The following is a 25266-nucleotide window of genomic DNA, read 5'->3' on the forward strand; positions in this document are numbered from 1 at the left end:
GAGATGACTAAGTTAAAATGAGGCCCTTAGTCTAGACCTTAATCCAAACTGGCTGGTGTCTTTATAAGAAGAAACTTGGATACATAAGGAGACATCGGGGCATGAGTGCACAAAGGAAGGACCATGTGAAGAGGCAGCAAGAGGACAGTCATCTGCAAGCCAAAGAGAGGAGGCTCAGAGGAACTCAACCCTGCTTACACCTTGAACTTGGACTTCTAGCCTCCAGAACTAGAACATAAATTTCTGCTGTTTTGGCCACCCAGTCTGTGCCACTTTATTATGGTAGCCCTAATGGAGTAATACAAACATTAAAAAGAAAGTGGGTAATTGGAGGCAACCTGATGCTTGGTTAAAAGATACTTAAATTTACCATTGCTTAAAATATTTTCACCATCAGAACATATATGGTAACAGAATTTTGTCACCTGTCAGCCAACTTTGGATCTTCTGCTTTGTACAGAATTAGATATTAAAAAGGAAATTTTACAAATTTCATTTTTTTCTGGCACAATTTTACTGTTTCTTCAAATATCATCCATATATCATAATCTTCCCAAATATGCACATATATGTGGATATTTGTATGCAAACCGTATGTATATATCAACTTGTAGAAATAATTTATGCACACATTTAAATTTCAGAAATTTGGAATTTTTAAATTTATTTATGTTTAGTGATATGTAGTAAAGATGTTACTTATTGAAGGATATTTGCATTTGAAAAGGCATTCTCAAAAACTTTAAGAAAAAACATGTAGGACAAAACGAACAATTTCATAATGGTAAAACAGAAATTGGGGTAGTTACTTGTATCTCAGTCTTACAATTTAGAGCAGGGGTCCCCAAACTCCAGGCAGACTGGTACCAGTCAGGGGCCTGTTAAGAACAGGCTGCACAGCAGGAGGTGAGCAGCAGGCCGGCCAGCACTACCGCCTGAGCTCCGCCTTCTGTCTGATCAGCTGCCGCATTAGATTCTCGTAGGAGCGTGAACACTTTTATGAACTGTGCATACAAGGGATCTAGGTTGAGATCTCCTTGTGAGAATCTAATTAATATCTGATGATCTTTGGTGGAACAGTTTCACCCCAAAACCATCCCCTTTTTGGCCTGTGAAAAAATTGTCTTCCATGAAACCAGTCCCCGGTGCCAAAAAGATTGGGGAACCACTGCTTTAAAGTCAGTTAGACATGGGTTAAAATTATTCAGGCATTTTCCATTTGCTGTGTGACTATAACAAAGTTACTTAGAATCTCTGAGCCTGAGTCTCCTCAACTAAAAATGAGATTAATGATATATTCATGTAAATTACTTACCATGATGACTAGCGCTTACTAATTGATAGGTAACTGGTTATCCAATTCTTAAAATAATTAAACTTCACTATTGTTTGGATATTTCTATGACTGCTTAACTCTCACACTCTTCTACATATTATGCCATTTCACCAATTACAACAAGAGCTCCATTATGAATAGTTCATTCTTTATAAGGATGTAGTTAATAGAGTTTAAGCCTATACTTGGTGCTAAACAGAGATAGATTTAACAAAATTGGTTTTGAGTATTACTCTGTGCCCATTTCTGCTACCAAGGGCAATTGCATTTTGTTTAATAGAATTTCTATGAAAGCCTAGTCCTCTGGCAGTGAAGACTTATAAATTATAATCACTCTTGTTATCAAAGCAGTAAAAATGCCAGGATTCATTTTCTCAACACAACAGCAAATACAGCGTGCGTTAGTCAATAGCTGTGGCAGAATTGTATTGTGCCAAATGAAATAAGCTGGAAAAATATTTCCTCAAATTCCCTTTTCTATAGGTTGGTTTAGGCTGGCTATCAACAAAATCTGCATGAGATTTGGGAGGTATAAATTAAGCTGCAACCATTACACTCCCCAGGTTGTTCTGATCTGCTGGCCACGTTGTTAGCGTGGGGCAGTACCTGGGCCTCCAGGTCCTCTGGCTTCCACCAAATCTCATTTGTTAGTTTCTACAAGACTGAGTCCTGATACTTGTATAGCTCCATGACAAAAGACATCAGTTTCTTCTTTAAGTCACCCAAATCGACCCAAAGAAAGTTAGAGGTAGTAAAAGACACTATGGTCTTAGTTTGTGATTGTGGGTCTCAGTTGTCCTTGCTCTTCCTACTTCATGTTCGGCTTTTCCTCTATAAACATAAACAACTGTAGTTACCTACAACAACTTCACGCCCACTGCCTGTCTCAGGCAGTAGCCTTCCATAGAGTTCTTCACCAGCTCTCATGATTGTATAAGGTCTAATTCCCATAATAAAACTTTTTCCATATCAATCACACAGTTGGTCTCTGGTAAAACCATGATGAAAAGATATATCTTACAGCCATAGACTAGCTCATTGTGATATGTAATATAAAGGGAACATAAATTTGGCCTATTTAAAAATACACACATGCTTGTTGTAAGAACTAATGACTAAAGGTCATTAGTTAATAATTTTATTTACTTCTAAATATGAATGATTTCTGCTTTTTAAGTGCATATTAAATTCTATAATCAATAAGTTATATTAATTTTGGTATCATTTCAAGCACAATACTAAAAAAACTATCTTTTAGCATTGAATACATATGGAATAAACACATGCACACATGTATGCATACATAATAGTTACATTTAACACCATGTATAGCATGGATAGTACAGTATATTTTGCACCTAATTTGAATGGAATAGTGAGAAGCTTCAGGAATTTTCTGCTCTTAAAGCCAAAAGTCAAGATTCTGCATCTCTAGAAATAGTGTCAAGTTTTCAGAGCTACCATAATTTTGCAGTCTGTTTTCCATGCTACCAACTAAAAAGTCTAAAAGTAAGTAGACGTATATTAAAATTAAATGGCAGAATTTTGGGAAAGTTTCATGATGTCCTGTGGACATAAGAAGCTGATGATTTTTATTGTTATTGCACAAATGATTTTTATGTTTCTAAGTCAAGTAAAAGGAAAATAGTCAAAAGTTGGTGATGGCATATTTGTCTTGAGACATAACACGTCTGAGTAAAATATTATCAGAGTCCATGTTAAATACAAGATATGATGGACAGTGTACTCTCAGAAATGAGTAGAAATCCGCTTATGAAGATTATCAGACACATATAGAAGAATACTAAACACAAGTATTACAAACTACGTGTCAGTGGGACTTGAATCAACTTGCTAAGTATGAGGTAAGAAGATATTGGCCAAAATCTTTTTTCCTGAAGGAACTGGTCAAACCATGATAATAAACCTTCCAGAGTATAAAATACTTACTGTACTCTAAAGTATGTACACTGATGCATGGATGAATTATGGTGTCCAGTCAAATCTAAATAATAATTTGTTAACCAATGCCAAATATTTTATCTTCATTTCAGCCACTTAAGGATGCAATTGAAATTTTCAGTAAAAAAGGAACACAAATCAAAATCTCTAAATCTTCTGAAAGATGTTTATAAAATGTCTGTATTTCAAATGCTAGCCTTACTTTACCAAAAAAAAAAAAAATTAAAATGCATTTAAATTTTAATCCTGACCCTAAAAGATTTCCAAAAATGTAAGTTTATCTGTATGAGACTTGGTTCATGGCAATTCAAACATAATTAATACCAACCTATTTGGCTGTATTAGTAAAATGTATTAATTCAAAATATGAATACTACCTAATTTCTGAAATAAACTTAATGACAAAGTTTTATTTGCCATGTATCTTTTACCTTATATGCAAAATTTGCTTGTTAATTACTTGAAAAGAAATATGGACTTGTAACCAAATATGAGTCACTTAAACGAGTTAACATACAAAATGCATTTAGATCAATACCAGGTATAAAGCAAGCTCTCCATAAGTGTTGGATATTATTACACTGCTTCTGAAGGCTACAGTTAAACTGTAATTATTCAGTTCAGCGTACCAGATATTTACCCACAAACAGATACAGACATACACAGGTACATACATATGAAAATCTATGCTCATAAGATAAGGCATTTACTGGCAGTCATCAAAAATCAGTTATCTGTACAACTGAAGTGCCATCAAAATTCTTGATGAAAATCATATTTAAAATGGATAAACTGACCATATTCTTTCATTTGTAAGATTATGCAGAGTGTCCACATAAAATTGTAATCGATATTTTCAAAAATTATAAAGGGTCTGGGGTTTTACCCTATTTGTAAAGATAGCAAGTTAGCCTACCAGGCTTTCATGAACACTAACAAAAGATTGTGACTCAGGGTTCAGAGGACATTATTACTCACAAAAATAGTGCTAGCCAGAGTATTAGAATTTCTTGTGCTATTTCCACTGGGCATTGGGAAGAGGGTCAGGTAATACCTATACATGTGGTGAGTTGCATTATAGGAGAGGAACTCTGGATGAAAAAACCTAAATATTTTATAATAGGTATAGCACGCTGACCTTTAGATATTGATGGAGATGTTATGTTTATTGCACCGGACAGTGCGCATATCTGCCCTTTGCTCCAGAGGGAGACACTCTCTGTTTCCCAAGACCATTTGCAAACCAGCCTTCTACTTCAGAGAAAAACACTATCGTAACTGTATAAACAGCTTTTTCTTACTTTAAACTTAATAAAACAATTTTTTATGATACTTTAAGTTCGAGGGTATATGTGCACAACGTGCAGGTTTGTTACATATGTATACATGTGCCATGTTGCTGTGCTGCACCATTAACTGGTCATTTACAATTAGGTATATCTCCTAATGGTAATCCTCCCCACTCCCCCCACCCCACGACAGGCCCCAGTGTGTGATGTTTCCCCACCCTGTGTCCAAGTGTTCTCATTGTTCAATTCCCACCTATGAGTGAGAACATGCAGTGTTTGGTTTTCTGTCCTTGCGATAGTTTGCTCAGAATGATGGTTTCCAGCTTCATCCATGTCCCTACAAAGGACATGAACTCATCCTTTTTTTGGCTGCATAGTATTCCACGGTGTATATGTGCCACATTTTCTTAATCCAGTCTATCATTGATGGATATTTGGGTTGGTTCCAAGTCTTTGATATTGTGAATAGTGCCTCAATAAACATACATTTGTATGTGTCTTTATAGCAGCATGATTTATAATCCTTTGGGTATATACCCAGAAATGAGATGGCTGGGTCAAATGGTATTTCTAGTTCTAGATCCTTGAGGAATTGCCACACTGACTTCCACAATGGTTGAACTAGTTTACAGTCCCACCAACAGTGTAAAACTGTTTCTATTTCTCCACACCTACCCATCTGACAAAGGGCTAATATCCAGAATCTACAAAGAACTAAAACAAATTTACAAGAAAAAAGTCAAACAACCCCATCAAAAAGTGGGCGAAGGATATGAACAGACACTTCTCAAAAGAAGACGTTTATGTAGCCAACAGACACATGAAAAAATGCTCATCATCACTGGCCATCAGAGAAATGCAAATCAAAACCACATGAGATACCATCTCACACCAGTTAGAATGGCAATCATTAAAAAGTCATGGAGATCTTTTTTTAAAAAAGCATGCAAAAAGCTAGTCAGGGCGTCTGCTCATAAGATGTGAGAAATGTGAAGACCCATGAAAAACTATATTCCAACAATTATACATGAGAATTTTGAAATGTAATGTAATTTTATTATTTGATAGACTCCCAAATTAGAAGGTAATTCTAATTATCCACTTAATACAGTTTATTATGTCTCGATATGTCTAAAATAAAATTAAAAAAATTGAAAGTTCATGTCAAATTTGACCTTTGAAAAAGTAATGAAATTTAAGGGTTGACATAGGCATTTTGGAATGCACTGTAACTTTAGATGCATGTGCAGCTTTAAATTCTCATTGCATTCACTTGGCAAAAATTAGTGCTATTGAGGTCCTGCAATTTGAGCCACAGTAAACATGATAGACATTATAATATATCATATCATTAAGAGGAGTAACAACTAAGGACAAATATATAAAAATAAATCCCTCAAGAATTTAAAAAAGTCTCAAAGTTCAGGTGCATGATACAACACTTTGAAATGTATCCAAGAATCAGAATGTTATGAGAGTCTGCTTTTTTGTTCCTCTCAGATGGTTGAAATTTTGATTTCCAATGATGTTCAAAATATTTCTAACAGTCATACGGTTGCCATTTGGTTTTATTGAAATTTAGTGCAAAGAGAGATGGTTTAGTAGGATAAACAAAGAAGATTCAGAGAGCTATTGATTCAAAACAGATTCTTTTACCAGCTTAGAATGTATTCAGCTTTCATTTGCAAAACAGGGTCAATGAAGTTAATCCATCAATAGAAATGTTACTGTGTATAACAAACTGAATTTTAAGCACTAGAAAAATACTGAAAATGGGAGTAACGGTGAATAACAGCAGCCAGAATACAGGTATCTCGACTGTATTTATTTCCCTATCCAGGGTCTCTGTCCAATAGTATTATATACTGCATTATATATGTATTTTTCAAATAACAGCTCTCAAGTAACAGCAATGGAAAAATTCATGAGCATTTCACTACTCTAATGCTAAAAATGCCATAGCAATTTGAAGGTTTAGAATCTACAATACCAAAAAAGACATATTAATATGATGATTTGTTTTATATCCTGTACATTCAGTTCTACAAGAGAAAATTAAATGTAGATGAATATCAGAAATGTCATCACCAGCACATGCATGTACATGCATGAGCAGGCACACACATGTACATGCATGCGCAGGCACACGCACACACTCTATATAGAAAAAATATATAAATATATAGAAAAGCAATATTAAAAGAACAATAAGTGTTATCAGATAAACACATATTTTATATATATCGGATAAAATACATATATTTAAAATATACAATTTATTTCTTATTAATATATATTATCTGATAACCTTATATATATATATTTATCTGATAACCTGATATATATATACGAGAGAGAGAGAGAGAGAGCAAGAGAGTATAACTATGTGCCTGAGGCTACAGGTTTCCTCTTTAACAACAAAGTCCATTCTTTGTGGAATAGTTGCTTGAATTACAGCTGCTGATTTAATATATGTGTTTGGTGCAAAACTGGGCAGAGAGTAATGATGAGTTATATTATCCCAGCTGCATGAGAGAATGCGGAGAGGTTTCACTTTTCTGTATGATACCATACTCAGTGACACAGAAACTATGTAGGTTCAATCCAGTGGCATGTCCTGGTTTCTGGTTTACTGTGTTGTCATAGCCATAGGAATGAGCTTTTCCTTAACTAGGCATAAGAACGGCCCACTCTAAAAGTGCATAAGATTAGCCAGTGTCTTGACCCCTCTTTTCCTATTGTAGCCTTCTATCTGAATCTGATGCTGCAAAGATAGCATTTTACCCAGTGTGACTTGTTTAAAGGCACTTCATTTCCAGTGGACTTTTCGAGGAAATCAGTAGGAAATGGTAAGTGCAGGCTCCGGAAATCAGGGATAACAAGTAAGGAGGTTGTTTGTTTACTTTACTATAAATGTTCAGGTCAGTTCCTATTTTGGTTACAATTCTGTCTTGGAGCCCTGATGGCTGCCACAGCCACTCACATCCATTCTTGTGGTTTTCAGTATTACCCGAGCCCTTTGAAAGGAATTATTGTCCGTAAGTCACAGCTGACTATTATTTACCCAAGATACAGTGCAGAATTTCCATCAAACTGTCCTTTGTGTCACTTTGCAAATCAGGTGTCAAATGAAAGAAAAAGCCTCTTTCTTCTTAATATTTATTTCTTATTGTTTATTTAAATCATTGTTAAAAATAATAATGCTATTTATTTTCTTATGTTTATTAAGGAAGGGATGTTACAAATCCCAGGGATCCATCCAATAGCTATTTCTAAAATCATATATTAAGAAAGAAATGCAAAAATTGCATCTGTAAATTAAAATCCAAAAATAACCAATGAATGCCATGAATCATCTTGAAGTGCACAAAATATGTAAACTGAGGCATTACTTAAATGAGGTTAACTGAAAATTAAAATAAATTTTAATAAAATTATAAATGAATAAAATATATCTTGCATAAAAAATGTATGAAAAGCAATATTAAAGGATCTATAAGGGTTATCAGCAAAATAGTATGAAATACATTTTAACATTGAGTAGAGCTGGAAGAAAAATATATTTTTCCTTGAAATAAAATATATAAAAACTTCTGTTTTCCTTTCACTATATAAATCATAATGGAGAAAATTCAAAATCTTGAATTGATTTAATGCAGAATATGAAGAAATACCAAAGCACAAATATTTTATAATGTTACAATTAATTAATTAACTGATTTTTGAAAACATTAAGGCAATGTTATCACACCATTGCACTTTTAAAAATGTGTGTCTCTCTATGCACTTCTATCATAATGATTTATATTTTTTCAGAATCTTTATTACAAGGTGCTGTGAAATGATCTGGTGTCACTCTATCAGATTCAGCAAACTCCATGTCTTAGATCCTTTTAATTCAGTTCCATAAAATTCATAAACATTTTTAGTAAGTGTGGAAAATGCAATGAAGTTGCCTTTCTTCTTTGAAAGTATTCTTGACCAGCCTGGCCAACATGGCGAAACCCTGTCTCTACTAAAAATACACAAATTAGCCGGATGTGATGGTGGGCACCTGTAATCCCAGCTACTAAGGTGGCTGATGCAGGTGAATCTCTAAAGTCATGATTAAGTGATTAAATTATCCTCCACAGGGCCTTGTGGATCATTAGTTTATTGAGGCTGCTGAACTAACTACATCTGGGCTAACCGCAAGAATCCCTTAGTTTTTTGTATTAATAACAGGGAGAGAGAGGCAAAGATAGGGAGAGAGAGGAGAAAGTTCCATAAAAGATGTGGGAAATGCCTTGAGGTGAATAATTTTAGAAATCACAAACACAAATTAAATCTGCTATCTCAGCCATTGAATGAGTTGATCCAATTATGAAATCAAATGTGCTTGACTGGGTTGATTCAGTCGTGAAACCAAATAAAGCTTCAGTTTGTATTAGAATATGCAGATAATTTGTAAGATAACTAGATAAGCATGGTTATTACCTTCAATTTTCAGACCAAATCAAATTCAGAACAATGAAACACTGCAGTGGTCATAACCATTAAGGAGTGTTGAATTAATTTCATTAACAATGTTTTCACTTAGAAATTGTCCATACTACTCTATTACATATACTAATAATAGCAATAATGACTAACATTATATTTATATTGTTAGTTATTAATATCTCAGTTATGTAATATTTTGCATGGGTTCCTTTGAGCCTTACAGGAATTGGGTGAGTTATTTATTTTATTTTACTTTTTTTTGAAACAGAGTCTCACTCTGTCGCCCAGGCTGGAGTTCAGTGGCATGATCATGGCTCACTGAAACCTGCACCTCCTGGGTTCAAGCGATTCTCCTGCCTCAACCTCCCCAGTAACTGAGACCACGGGCATGTGCCACCACGCCTGGCTAATTTTTGTATTTTTAGTAAAGATGGGGCTTCACTATGTTGGCCAGGCTGGCCTCGAACTTCTGACCTCAAGTGATCCATCCTCTTCAGCCTCCCAAAGTGTTGGGATTACAGGCATGGGCTACCGCACCCGGATGAGTTGATTATCATCATACTTACACTGTTGATGAGCCAGAAAAGGTAATATATTTGTTCAAATCTATTACTTATCATCTGTGTGTTAAAAGCTATAAATAGGTAAATTAGCCATTTCTATTCATCCTCAGGTATTATCTCACTGAATATTTTAATGTAATTTGTTAATGGTAAAATGTAGCTTTTTGACGTTAATAGATTTTTGTTTGTTCAATTATACTTTTAGCCTTGTATTATTGAAGTTTTTTCTACTTTTCAAATAATTTTCACAAAAACTATTAGAGTTGTTTCTCACAGTGATATATGTGTTGTCTCACTTAATAGATGAGAAGCTAAAGCCCAAAGAAAGTTAGCATACTTGCTTAGTACATTCATGAGTCAGTAGGGGTATCAGCACAAAATTCTCAACCTCTCTGGGTTCTTACTTCATTGTGCTTTCTATTTACTCCTTTCCAGAAGTTTCAAATTACGCATCATTTAGGGATAGTATAAAATTTGATAGAAGAACACACTTTTTTTTTTTTTGATCCACTGTTACATAACCAGAAAAACATTTGCTCTACTATGAAGGTGTAAAGGGACTTTCAGTTGACAGATTCTCTCCTTACCTAACTCTAGTCAGACTCTCCTGAACTCTCTTCACAAGAAGGCCCTGACTTTCCGATTTCCATGTTCATCTCTGCTTGGTCCAGTTTTCACAAGAATCCTGTTGAGTCAGTTTACAGAAATTCTCCCACCATTGATATGTGTGATCAAATTCCTGCCCCACTGCCCTGCCTCACTGTCAATATCTTATCACCCTGGCTGCCTTCAGTAATAATCCTGCCTAATCAATTTATCCACAATTCCCATTACTCCGATGTTTCCTCTTGGCAATTTTCCACCCACTGACTCCCACTTTGCTTCTTAGCTATAAATTTCCACTTATCCTTGTATTCAGCATACCCTGTATTAAGCTCAATCTCTTACCCCCATTACAAAACTTCATTGCAGCAGTACCCCTGAATAAAGTCTGCCTTACCATCTTTAATACGTGTCATGAATATTTTAACATAATAACTATATATTTAATATATAATTTTCAAGGATGAATTTCCAATGTTTGCTAATGTACAGGTATTAAGGATGGGGGATACCTGTGCTTTGTGATCCTTTATCTAACTTCCTGCACCTATAGGCAACATTGCTGCTAGATTGAGTCAGTCTTTTACCAGGAACTCAGATTCCAACTCTAAATCCTTCTAAACATATACATCATTGTAGGCAGCTGTAACAAATCAATCAAGTTGTCACTTGAAAATATCTATGTATCTATATACACATGTACAGTTTGATTTATGCCTTTAGGCAACACACAGAATACATTTATTCTAAATCCTAAGACTTTTAAATACAGATAAAACTTTTAAACATATTGCTTTGTATTTTAAACATCCCCAAATATCAGTTAAACATAAAATTATATATTTTTAAAATTCTGTAATTCATTTGAATTAATTTATTTAAATGATTATAAAACTACTTTTCATGGTCTGTGCAAATACTGGGCTATTCCTCAAACCAGTCACCCACTTAATTTTCCTGACAGTTTACTTTACAAAAAATGGCCTCTATCTTTTTACAATGCTAAAACCATTGTAGGGATTGCTTACTATTCATCTTTCACTCCAGAGTGCCTAGGACAATTCCTATTGCATGGTCCTTTTTCAACCCATATTTATTTAAAGGATGAATACATGGAAGGAAAGGAGAGAGGAAGAAAGAAAGGATGAAAGGAAAGAAAAAAGATGGAGAAGGAAAAAGAAAAGGAAAGAGGAGATAAAAGGAAAAAAATGGGAAGAAGAAAAGATACGTAATTTAATTATGACTCAGAAATGGAAACATTTCATATCATTTCAAGAAGAATTCAAGGGGAATTAACATGAAAATCAACCTGCGGAAAGAAGTTGACTTATTGAATATAAGTATGTATGCTACAAAGTCACATTTTGTTAATTAGTTTTTCCATATATAAATAACCAAAGAGACCATATTTTTGCTTTAAGGAATATTCTTATTTTTACTTACATTCTATACATAAATCTGTCAGTGTTCCAAAACTGAATACTATCATTTTATTTCTCAAGGGTGATTAAGTTTAAAAGTAAAATGTGGTGCTTCACAGAACACTAAACAAAAATAGATGACAGAGTAATAAATTACTTATGTAATTACTACAGGTCGAGCATCCCTAATTCAAAATCCTGAAATCTGCAATCCTCCAAAATCTGAAATTTTTTGAGCACCCACATGACCCACAAGTGGAAAATTCCGCACCTGACCTCATGTGATTAGTCACATTCAAAATGCAGACACACAGCACAGTTTTTTTCAGCATCCCCGAGGGAAAAATAAAATTACCTTTAGGCTATGGTTATACTATGTATATGAAACATAAATAAATTTTGCTTTTAGTATTGGGTTCTATCCTAAAGATATCTTATTATATATATGAAAAGATTCTAACCCCTTCCCCACACACACAAAAAAATCAGAAATTTGAAACACTTTTGTCCCAAGCATTTTGAATGAAGGATACTCAACCTGTATAATAATTTAGTAGGTTAATGCTTACCAGGATGTCTTTTCCAGCCCACTTGCATTCATCTCTTCTGGTGTAAGATACTGGCCACACAATCTAAGGACAGAGAATAAACATTGTTTTATGTCAACTAAGTTGTCTAAGAGATCCAACACCATATAGTCTTTTAAATGACATTGGGGCAACTGAAGTAAAGAAAGTTCCATAAAGACTGTTTCAGGAAACTTTCACTTTAGACCTTCCAGTGGCGCCAGTTAATTGGTGTGAACATAAGTCATTGATTCTCCATCTACCCAATAGCCTTTGCTATATATAAAAGTTGAGCAAGAGAGAAACTGGTGTCGACAATAGATCTAAGCAGTGTAGTATGGCAAGAACTAGCACACAGATTGGGAGAGGGAGATCTTGAGAGAACGTGAGAATTTAGTGAAGAGAAGTAGAAACTGGCATAGAATAGGGCTCAGATTCTTCTAAATTAGTCTTTATCATGAAATAGTGATTTTGCAGTTTTAACATTTGGGTGCTTTGGATACATTTCCCTGAAACAAATCTCAGCATGACATTTTAGAATAAGTAACTGAAAGGATTTAAAAAATACTTAGAATGGAAGCTTCTCTTTTTTCTCCTCTTTACTTTTTTTTTTTTTTTTGGAAAGGGAAAATATTTAAAAGTAGCATGGTATATGTTAGAGAAATAAACGTAGATTGAAGAAACAAACAAATAGCTCTAAAAGACAATCACCCTCTCTAATGTGGGCTAAAAGACTAGTTGAGAAACAATTATTTGTGTTTTTATCCCTCATATTTAGTCTTCATCCTTCCAAAACGTCCCATATTGTGTGAATACAGTGACAGTAGTAGATGAACTATGATGTTAATGGTGGCTTGGAGGACAGTGGATTCATCCCCCCAACAATATTAATCCAAATACTCTCATTTGATTTTAATATAAAATCCCCTGAGCAATTCCAATGACTCCTATCTGTATAGGGGCAGAACAGTTTGGGTTTTTTTATTCATTTTTCCTTTCTAGTAATATTATGAATAGTTAATTTCAGTGGGAAAAAAGTCATATATAAAAAAACAGAAATGATGGCACTTAATCATTCATGTCTGCTGGAAAGCTTTTAGTCTAAAATGACTGATTGTCATTCATTTGGGAACCTCTAGATAATTCAATATAAATGATCATCAACTTGGGCAAAGGCTATGATATTCAATCTGGAGAATTACAAAGCAAAACAAAACACATTTACAAACAAGGATTTGGCACATATTGAAGTAGTGTATGATGACTTGATATATGCATTTCAGGTCCATGTCAAAACAATATACCCTAAAAATTATTGGATAGGCATTCATTTTTAACATTAAGTTCTAAATTTGAGTATTCTTTCTATCTTATGTGCTTTCCTTTTCACATTTGCCTGCATATGTAAATTAAAATTATAGTTGAGTTGTTCCACAGGCTTTTACAAAGTAGTCACATAAAAACATTCAAGAATTCAAGATCAGTAAATGTATCATTCTGATAATTAACATTACTCTGACTACTGAATTTCTAGAATGATTGCTGGGCAATCCCAGCAGTTGAGTCTTCACATTGGAGATGGAAAGGCAAGGGGATCTATTTTTATTTAAAGTTTATAATGTAAGAGGGTAAAACATAACTTTTCTCTAGGGCATAACAATAATAATATATAACAGTTAAGATTTACTGACTTTCATATTCAGCTTTCCAGCTAAATTGTGCTGAAATCACTGATTGTTAAAACATATATATGTTTAAAAACAAAAGTTACAATATAAAAATATATATACTTAAAAAGACAAGTTGTTTTCTCATAGTTTCCTAGCTCTTGTTGCTTAATTGTTGAGACAGTATAGACTTCATTTTATGATTCTCTGTGATTCTTTTATCTAAGTAAAATATTTATAAACAATAATTTGTATAATATTCATGCTAAAAATTCTTAGACTTAAAAGGGCCTTTTAAGTTTCCAGAGTTCCAGGGTTAATAATAATAATAATAATAATAGCAAAGAAAAGTTTAGAAATCTGACATGAGTAAAATAAATTTTGATGTAGAAATGTTCTTTTGGAGAGCAATTTAATGAGGGTAAGTATAAGCCAGTGGAACAAAAGTAAATGTATGTTTAATAGTCTTTTAAGTATTCATTTCCATAAAGAGTAATTACTAATGTTTTGGATGGATTTGTTTAACTGTTGGTGGTTGGAATTCTCTTTTTATTCTTTGCTCACAAATTTCTCAGTTAACTATCTAAATTTCTTATTCTCATTTTCAAAGTGCTTCATAATCTATTTTGTACTTTTTCATCCTTATGCCTCTACACTTCCACTCATGGCAGGCCCACTTACACATGTTATGTAATAAGCATTTATGCTTTAAAGAGATTGTACCCTTTTATCAAAGCCAAGAATCTTTCCACAGTTCTTCCAAACCTGAACATGTGTTTTTGCCTCTAAGAGGGATTTGCCTAGTATTTGCCCATAAGATTACTATTTTATCTTTACTGTTAACCTTGTAAGGTCATCAAGAATTATTAATAACAAACCATAAATCTCCTGTAGTGTTCATCACAATAGGCGCTTAGAAGAAAGCTATTTGGACATTACATATACATAGGTTAAAAGGAATATTAAAACACTCCAAATATATGTATAAACAGATTATTTATTCATTTATTTATTTATTTATTTTGCGACAGGGTCTCACTCTATTGCACAGGCTGGAATGCAGTGGTATGATCACGGCTCACTGCAGGCTTGACCTCCAGGGCAATGATTGTCCTGCTGCAGCCTTTAGGCTAGCTGTGACTACAGGCATGTGCCACCATGCCCAGCTTATTTGTGTATTTTATTTATTTATTTATTTATTTATTTTGTAGCGACAGGGTTTCACTATGTTGCACAGGCTGGTCTCAAACTCCTAGACTCCAGCAATCTGCAGGCCTTGGCCTCCCAACCTGCTGGGATTACAGGTGTGAGCCACCATACCCAGCTGATATAAATTCTTAAGTAAATTGGGTTCATTTGTATAAACAATGTGATATAATTAAAATAAATAATCTGTTTGTAATAGGATGTTTTTAAAATTAGAAATATACCCTTTATTATTAGTAGAATGATTTTAAACTCAAAGGCAAGTGCTATAACAAGAAGATCACGATTTTGGACAAATCATTTACCTTGTAATTCATTACTTTAAAATAGTTCATTTTAAGTATATTTGGTAAAAGATACTGTGATATATTCTGAGTGTACAAATGGCTGTAGAATTTTTCTTAGCTTTAAGATTTTTATTTTATAATTTGATTATTTTCAGTTTTAGAAATAATTGAATAGTTTAACCACATTCAGAATATATAGTCACAGAAAAATGTTAAATAAGTTAAATATATAATCTTAGGTATTCTATGCTCATAAAGCTATCTATCTGTAGATATATACATATATGAATATCACAAAATGATAAATTATTATAAATACCTACAATTTTAACTGATAAAATTTCCTAAAATCAATATATCTAATTTTTCTTCGTCGACTTAGTGGTTTTTTTTTTTTTTTTTGAGACTCAGTTTTGCTCTTATCACCCACGCTGGAGTGCAATGGCATGATCTCAGCTCACTGCAACCTCTGCCTCCGAGGTTCAAGCCAGTCTCTTGCCTCAGCCTCCCAAGTAGCTGGGATTACAGGCACCCATTACCACACCCAGCTAATTTTTGTATTTTTAGTAGAGACAGGTTTCACCATGTTGGCCAGGCTGGTCTTGAACTCCTGACCTCAGGTGATCCACCCGCCTTGGCCTCCTGAAATGCTGGGATTACAGACATGAGCCACCGCACCAGACCTATTTTGTGCTCATTTTATAAAGAATGGTTTTCTTTTGGTAAAACAACAACAAAAATCTGCTAATTTTATGATATTTTCAAAAGACTAAGATAAATACTTACCATTTCAGAAAAACAAATGAATAACCAGTATTTTTAGATAATAGATAACAGGCATTTATTCCTATCATCTGAGGGGGCTTTGAAATCAATCGAATTGAAAAATCAAAATAGAAATACCCGAAGTGATTTTTAAAGTTGGCATATCACAATTCTAAAATACATTATAAGTGTATTACCATTTTATATGACTCTATATATAATGAATCAAATTTCTTTATGCTGTGGTCAGATTTTTAGTGTTCAGGTAATGGAAGAAAAGAAAATGTCTTAGGTTTATGCTATACTCTATTAAAAATGTAAATCAGCTTTGAATTTAAAACTGCATTTTATCCCAAAAGCAACCCTCTCCAACGAGAATAAAAGCTTTTAAAAATTCTGTCACTTCTTAAAAATTATCATCAAATCTGCTATTGGTTGTGAGTAGTTGGGGCATACCAGTTCAAAGCCCTCAATGTTAAGAAGTAAAACTAATACAAATAGAAACAGACAGGGATGTATTCCAAAATGAAATTCTACTATTAACCTTTATGAAAGCTACTGCATAAAGACCTTTATTCTTCAGATAATTATTATCAGAAATATTGACTGTGATAAAATGGTTCACTTAGACACAACACATATAGACTTAGTAGCACAATTTTCACTAATTTGTCAATCTATGTTTATATCTGTTAAACTGTATAGCTTATAAAAGGCCGGGCGCGGTGGCTCACACCTGTAATCCCAGCACTTTGAGAGGCCAAGGCGGGCGGATCACTTGATCAGGAGATCGAGACCATCCTGGCTAACACGGTGAAACCTCATCTCTACTAAAAAAAATAAATAAATAAATAAATAAATAAAAAATAAAATTAGCCGGGCGTGGTGGCAGGCACCTGTAGTCCCAGCTACTCGGGAGGCTGAGACAGGAGAATGGCGTGAACCTGGGAGGCGGAGCTTGCAGTGAGCCAAGATCGCGCCACTGCACTCCAGCCTGGGTGACAGAGCGAGACTCCATCTCAAAAAACAACAACAACAACAACAACAAAAATATAGCTTATTAATGAAATGAGCCAGAAATACTATAAAGAATAAAGATAGAACTTATATCCTGCTGATGTCTGCATGACCACATTTTTAAAAATCTGATACTTTGATCTCCTAGATCAGGGTTTGGCAAATTTTTTGTTTAAAAGGCCAGATAGTAAATCATTTTTGTAGACCAGTTGATACCCTTTGTAACTATTGAATTCTGCTGTTGTAGCACAAAAACAGACATAGGCAATATGTCAATGAATGGGAGTGCTTGTGTTTCAATAAAACTTTATTTACAAACACTGATAGCATGCCAAATTAGGCATGTGGGTAATGGATAGATGAACTCTTCATTTTCTGGAAATACAGAGAAATATAAATTTATACCTACACACATATAAATAGTTCATGAAGTCAATTATGATGTATTGCTATGATGGTTCAAGTATTTACTTTTATGTAGGAAAAATAGATATGAAAGGATAAGCTGAAGTTCATATTTCTTATAATGATTACTGCAAATACTGTGGTTTCATCCTTGATATTTTGATTTATTGCATCCATTGATTCATTACTGTCATTTTTATTTGCATCAGAAAAGACAAACTATTAATTCAAAACAATTTTCTGTCAGTAATCATGCTTTTAAATAGCTAGAGAATTATCTATAACTTGAGAGGCTTCAAAATAACTATAGTGCATATATTAGAATACTGATACCTTTTGAAAATCCTTGATATTAACCAGGTCGAATGAAAATATGTGATCCTTTGCTCCAACATACAGCCTACTCCGTTCCTCATCCAAAAGGAAGGTATGATAACTGGAGCTGTTGGCCAAGCCATTGAAAGTGATCACATTGTTGGATTCCAACATTTCTGCAAGGTAACAAAGCAAAACATTGGGTATTAATGTGAAGCACTATATAAGCATAGACTGTTGGTACATGGTAACCTGACTATATTGACTGCTGTAGTTATCAATCAGTGCTTATTCTTCAGGGTACTAAGAAATATACTGGAACCAAAACGTGTGCATTTTACTTTTTTTTTTTTTTTTTGAGATGGAGTTTTGCTCTTGTTGCCCAGGTTGGAGTACAATGGCGGGATCTCAGTTCACCACAACCTCCCGAGTTCAAGCGATTCTCCCACCTCAGCCTCCCGAGTAGCTGGGATTACAGACATGCACCACCATGCCCGGCTAATTTTTGTGTTTTTAGTAGAGATGGGGTTTCTCCATGTTGGTCAGGCTGGCTTCGAACTCCTGACCTCAAGTGATCCTCCTGCCTCGGCCTCCCAAGGTGCTGGGATTACAGGCGTAAGCCAGTGTGCCTGGCCTGCATTTTATTAAAATGGGAGTTATATTCCTATTTGCTGGTTTCATACTTAATATGGTGCAGTCCTAAAGAAGAGAGGAAGTGAAATAACTTGTCTATACACACTGATCTGGCAGAATTTATTTGCATGTAGTAATGGATTAGAATGATCAATATTGTGTATAAATGTATTTAATTTTACAAAAACTTTTTAAAAGTGGTTTCATTTGTTCCAAGCCATTAGATAGAAGGATAAGCACAGAAGCTAACAAAATAGGAATGTGGGGGAAACATCCGGTTTAACCTCTTAGGTTCCTTGAGGCCTCTTTTATTTGAAATATTTTAATATGTCTTTTTGATCATTAAATCATTCACTGTACTGCCTAAATTCTTTCAAGCATTTTGGAGCTGATATATAGGAGAAACTGAGATGAGGCTTTCATGAAAACATGAATTAAATTAATTTTACCATCTGACTTCAATTTTTCATTTGTTTTTGCTCTCCAATTTGCTTCTGCTGTGAATAGGCAAATACTAAACAATATACCTATACTTTAGTGACAGGAACACTTTCAGATTAAAAATAACATTAAATATAAGTCCATTTTTGTGTTTGGAAGCTAATTAATTATTGGCTTCTTAAAAATATGTTTTGCTCAATGCACGCACACACGTACACACACACACCCCACCCCCATGGGATAGAATTTTTGAGGATTCTCCAAAACTGTATGTCCTGAATCAGTGCTTTAGATTTTTCAGGTGCACACTTAGTAGGAAATTTTCATCAGCATCCAAAAAAATGTAGAATGCGATATGCCTTCCGAAGAGAGAAAGCTGCAATGTAGACCTGTCCTCTGTTCCAGCTGTTAACATCAGGAAACATATATTAGCCATGTGATCGATTGCCTTGCTTTATCTATTTGTCCTACTGACCTCTTCATTTCATCATTTTATCATCAAAAATATGATCTCAACAGAGGATAAAATTCATACTCTTTAACTTAGCACTAAAGGTCAGGTCACTATCATTTAAGTTTAGACCCTATCCCAGTACTTCTCATGTCCTCTATCATGCGGGAAACCATGCACTGTGCTCATTCACTCCTTGGCCTTTGTTGCTATTTTTCCTGACTCCAACAGCTACAGAATAGAGCCATGCTTAAAGCTAGTTCAAATGCAACTGCCAAGAAATTCTCAGAGAGCTTCCTGTTACATTTTGCTTGAATTACTCTTATAACCTGCATCCCACTGTCAATTATTGCAATCTTATCTACCAGAATGAACATTCCCTCAGGAAATATATAATTAATAGCTCATCATGCCTAACTCACATTTTTTTTCATATTACCTGGTCAACAACATAAAATGGAATATCTATCTTTTTATATATTTACCTATCCTATAGACAAAAATTGTTTACAAATTGTTAAAAGATATTTTTCTCATTTCTTCATGAGAAATAGTATAATACTAGGCTGGCCTTACTCCCTACCCCACCCCACTCTCCACACACACAAAAAAAAGAAGAAGGGGAGGAAGGAAGGAAGGGAGGGAAGGAGGGAGGGAAGAAGGAAGGAAGGAAGGAAGGAAGGAAGGAAGGAAGGAAGGAAGGAAGGAAGGAAAAGAGTTTTTATTCATGTGAATCACAGCTGAAATAAATGAGAGCTGTTAGTCTCCAGAGAGGAGGGACAGAAAATCCACTACATAATATCTAAATTGAAATGGCATTTATTGGATGGACACAGTGGCTCACGCCTGTAATCTCAGCACTTTGGTAGTCCAAGGCGGGTGGATCACGAGGTCAGGAGTTCAAGACCAACCTGGCCAACATGGTGAAACCCTGTCTCTACTAAAAATACAAAAAAATAAGCTGGGCTTGATGGCGGGTGCCTGTAATCCCAGCTACTCGGGAGGCTGAGGCAAGAGAATTGCTTGAACCCGGGAGGTAGAGGTTGCAGTGAGCCGAGATTGCACCACTGCACTCCAGCCTGGGTGACAGAGCAACATTCAGTCTCAAAAAAAAAAAAAAAAAAGAAATGGCATTCATTTCATTGGCATCCAAAAGATTACAAATGATCAATGCTATGCTACCCAGAGTCAATAAAAGTCTGAAATTTCAGGCACTCTGAGTTGTGTGAGGATGGAAACGGGCTGCTGCCAGAGGCACGGGCTGTATCACTGGATATGTTCAGGCCCTGATTGAATGGTCATTCAAAGAGATCTGTTAATCAAATGGATGCCCTTCATCCTTACTTCCAATTCTAAGATCTGTAATTCTACCTTAGTTTCAGAGAGGCCAAACTTTAAAAAAAAAAAAAAAAAAAAAAGCCCACAAACTAAAAAAAAAAAAAAAAAAAGCCACCTCAGCCTAAACCAAAAAAATTACATAGAGATATTAAGCAATGAAAGGGCCATGTAAGAGATACAAGAATGGATTTTAATTGCAAATGCATAGAAACTACATAAGGGATCTCTAAGCATCAATTGGAAGAAGTTGTAGGAAAATAAATACTATAGCTATAGATTTTGGAGTTATACAGTTATAAGTAAGAACACAAGCCATCACCACAGTACTTATTTTTTAGATGTGCAAACTAGGACAAGTTCCTTAAACTCCCTGGTCCCAAGTTTTATAGAAGATGGGATGAATAATGTATCTTTTAAGAGTTAATGTATCTTTTAAGAGTTACTGAGGTGAAATTAGATAATGCCTATAAAAATACTAGAACAAGCATTTCCTAGTAAGCACTCAATTAAATATTTCCTGTTTGTATAAGTAGAGGTTAAATATTTGTAGGTTGATCTTCTTGACCAGATGTAGCAAATTACAGTCCAGATGGAGTAGACTGAAAACTATATATATTTTTTTCTTTTTTTTTAACCCATCTTACTAAGTGTCCTAACTTGTAAACATCAGTAATTTTGTATGGTGGAGGGAAAATAAGAATAGCAATATGTTCTTTGATTTACACTAATATTAAATGTAATGGCATTTTAAGAACAATGAAGTATTCCTTCTTGTTTTCCAGTTTATGTATTCTCAATTCTAAATAATAAAAGGAATGACTTTCTATATCACAGTTCCAAACAATGAAAATATTTTCCCAATTGAAAAATATGTTCCAGGGTGAATTCTGTAAATTAGTTTGGACAGAATTACTGTTTCCTACGTACAGACAACTTACGGAAGTTTTTGGTGGCTTATGTATGAAATCATCATGAAAACAAACCACAGTTTTAAACTGTTACTTCTCAACAGTTTGATTTTTTAAAAAAGACAATACTTTCCTGGCATATGTGTTAGCAGCTGTCTTCCACTGCTTTCAAATGTGCTTAATTTTGTCTCATCATTCCTTTCACTCCAAATCCTTTAGATGTTCTTCTCCAACACGAGATTTTTATATTGCTTTATAACTTAGAGAAGAGTCTTAAAAACTAATGTCAGTGAACAATACAAATTCTGGATTGCTTAGGTTATATCACCACTTTCCAGTGTGAGATTAAATAGAAATTGGGTGAAATTTTATTCAATAGATTAAATAGAAACATGGGTTAAAATCAGACACATTTTTTTTTCCAAATCTAGTTCTCAGATTCTTCAGTATTCTGTTTTCCTTAGTTAAATGCATGACTTTGATTTTCCTAGATGTAAAGACAATTAGCTGCCTCCGATATTAAATAACTTTGAATGTACTCCTTCAGAATTTTAAGTCTTTCTTTCGTTTCAGTTATGTATCTTACAATGACATAAACTGCTATGGGAACTATAGTAAAATTCAGTAATGTGAAATGTGTGTTATTCTTCCACCTTCTTACATTTTGCCTATGCTCATATTCAGTTAAACAACAATTGTTGTTTTTAAAAAACAAGCTAAGTTTGTATAAAATTAATTTGACTATGGTGAATCTGAATAGGCCAAAGCTTTTAAAGGGATTAATTCTCTTTGAGTGTAATTGTTTTTCTCTGGTTGAGAGATTACTTCAACTTCTACATGCTGTGTCGAGCTATAAGAGAAGCAAATGTAGGATTGTAATTAAAGACGCCATTTCAGAACACTCTTTAATAAAGTATGTATTCTTAAATTTGGAAGGTGACTAAAGAAGCATTCTGTTCACTCCAGATTCACCAAAGGATTTAGTGTGTTTATGAGTTGCTGAATGACAAAATGGAAAACATACTGACTGTAAAACCAGACACAGACATGCAGTTTGTGCTCAATAAGTGCTAATTATTGTCACCATTCTTACTATTATATAAGACAACGAAGACGACAAGCTTTAGCGCATAGCTTGCGAGGCAGAAAAAATCAACTTAAATAATTTCAAGTAGCAGTGTTGTCAATTATAAATAAATTGTACTCTCTTGTGATGTAGTTTCACAAAGTAGAGGAGTCTCATGAAATTCAAGATTCTTATATGTAAAGTCCATTTGATAGATTTCTATTTAAGAGTATGTTACAACAGAATAAATTATAAATTATAATTGATCTCTAATATGCTACCAGTTAATCGTGGGAGAAAAACCATATTTTATAATGAGTCAATTTTAATTTTTATTCTATTTATCTATAAATGTTCATATTTACTTTTCCCCCCAAGAGTAATCATAATCTCTAATGTATATTTACTTTTAAAAAGAAGCATTTGAAGGGAGAAATTGATAGCAATCACCATCAGTTCCATATTTGAGATATTAATGGTTGTTTTATAAACTAGTGTTCTTCTTATGCATGTGTTTTGTTAAATGGAAAGAAAAAAGACACTTGCACCAAAATCATGCAAGATGATTGGGAACACTTACACAAAAATAATAAATGATGATTCACCCCTACATACCAAGACTGTATGTTTCCTGTTGTGTTCTGATTTTCTTTAGGATGAACACAGATTTACAAAGATGGTTACATTATAATGACTGGGTCAGATTCTCAAAAAGGCAATGAAATTAATACAGATTTCTGGTTTGCAAGAGTGCCCAGAACTAGACTTTTTATAGTGGGAGGAAGAACTCCTGTATATTTGACCTTCAAATCCAGACAATATCCACCCTGTTCTTTATATTTCTGACTTCTGTTATATTTCTCTGTCTCTCTTTTTCCAAGTTTTGTAACATGAAAGGTAATAGGACCCCACCAGTTGCTGGACTCAAATGAATTGCCTGTATTCATTGATGGCTTTAGGCTTATGTCCTTTTTCCATGACTTGAACTTTGTCCTTTTCATAGAACAGTCAAAGAACCCATTGAAGTAGTCAAAGGCTGGGTCTATATGATGCCAAAACATTTTGGCTAAATGATGACCACATCTAGATATTTGTAAATATTGGAAAGTTCAGTAAGGTCCAACAGTTTTAGATCCTATATTTTAGTACTTCCTGGATTTTATTTTCAATTTCATGAACCAAAAAAGTTCCAGAATAGAGGCTGAAATGAAAGTTCACAACTTTTTCTTGCATTATAAGAACAAAAAAACAAAAGCAAGGACTATTTGCTATCATTGTCATTTCATTAGAAAAAAGGGGGTGGGAGCCATTTTATTTTATGAACAAAATGATCAAAATGAGCAAAAACATGAACAACGAATAATCTTCAGAGATAAATAAATTTGCATAATGGAAAAATTCAATCTATTTTCTTTATTTCACCAAGGACTAGTTTTTAACACTTTATTACACGCAAGATTAGGACCTTTCCACAGACTGATGTTTGGCAAGTACTGCTCTAAGGTAACTGTGTGGAGGATGAATTCTACTCCTACTATTTCTGGTCAGTGCATCTTGTCATTGCGTAGATGGGGCCAATACCAATGGGCATCTATATGCTTTTATTTATTTGGTGATGCTGAGTATATTCTCTTATTCTACAATGTTTGCTTAAAATATGCATGAAGCTTACACATCCTGATCTGTTACTAACTTTTACCTTGACTAGTCTCTCCAGCCTGTGCCAGAGGCCACAGCAGTCTATGAAACACAGCTCTACCACCTTTTCCTAGGACATGTTTCCAAGCTCTTTTTCCAACTTGTCCCTTTGTATTTGTTGATGTTCTGAACTCTAATGTCTCTATCCATGAATTTATGCCAGGATTCTCCCCTACCAGATGCTTATTTTTAGTTAATATGAATAATTGTTTTTACTTGTATAGACTTTCTTTTTTTTAACTTGTATTTTAAGTTCAGGCTGCATGTGTAGCATGTGCAGGTTTGTTACATAGGTAAACGTATGTCATGGGGGTTGGTTGTACAGATTATTTCATCACCCACGTATTAAACCTAGTACCTATTAGTTACATAGCTTGCTTCTCCCCTTCCTCCCACCCTCCACCCTCCAGTAAGCCTCTCTGTGTGTGGTTGTTGTTCCCCTCTACGTATTGTTCCCCTCTGTGTCCATGTGTTCTCATCATTTAGCTCGCACTTATAACTGAGAACATGCAGCATTTGGTTTTCTGTTCCTGCATTAGTTTGCTAAGGATAATGCCCTCCAACTCCATCCATGTCCCTGCAAAGGACATGGTCTCAATTTTTATGGCTGCATAGTATTCCATGATGTATATGTACCGAATCAAAGAACAAGATGCATGTACTTGAGCTTTGGACAACTCGTAAAAGTTCATTCTTAGCCCAAGCCCAGCTCCCATACTTCTAGACCCCACACAAGACACAAGTGTCCTAGGCCATGTTATCAGGGAGAGACACTATATTTTTCCTCAAATATGCTTATAAAGCTTCAAAGGCAGAACTATCTGTTATATGAATTTATTTTTCATTT

General features: G+C 34.3%; 1 protein-coding gene across 6 annotated transcripts in view; it reads right to left on the minus strand.

Annotated features, from left to right (window-relative positions):
• The window catches only part of SEMA3A (semaphorin 3A), a 554212-nt gene that overhangs the window by 157659 nt on the left and 371287 nt on the right, over positions 1 to 25266 (minus strand). For all 6 annotated transcript variants that reach the window (XM_054687612.2, XM_009453467.5, XM_054687611.2 and 3 more), the window contains 2 exons: positions 17903 to 18060; positions 12226 to 12288 (listed from right to left, as the gene is read on the minus strand). In XM_054687612.2, coding sequence (XP_054543587.1) covers positions 12226 to 12288; positions 17903 to 18060 — 221 coding nt within the window. The remainder of the gene's footprint in view (positions 1 to 12225; positions 12289 to 17902; positions 18061 to 25266) is intronic.

This window comes from Pan troglodytes, chromosome 6 (genome assembly GCF_028858775.2).
Source record: "Pan troglodytes isolate AG18354 chromosome 6, NHGRI_mPanTro3-v2.0_pri, whole genome shotgun sequence".
NCBI lineage: Eukaryota > Metazoa > Chordata > Mammalia > Primates > Hominidae > Pan > Pan troglodytes.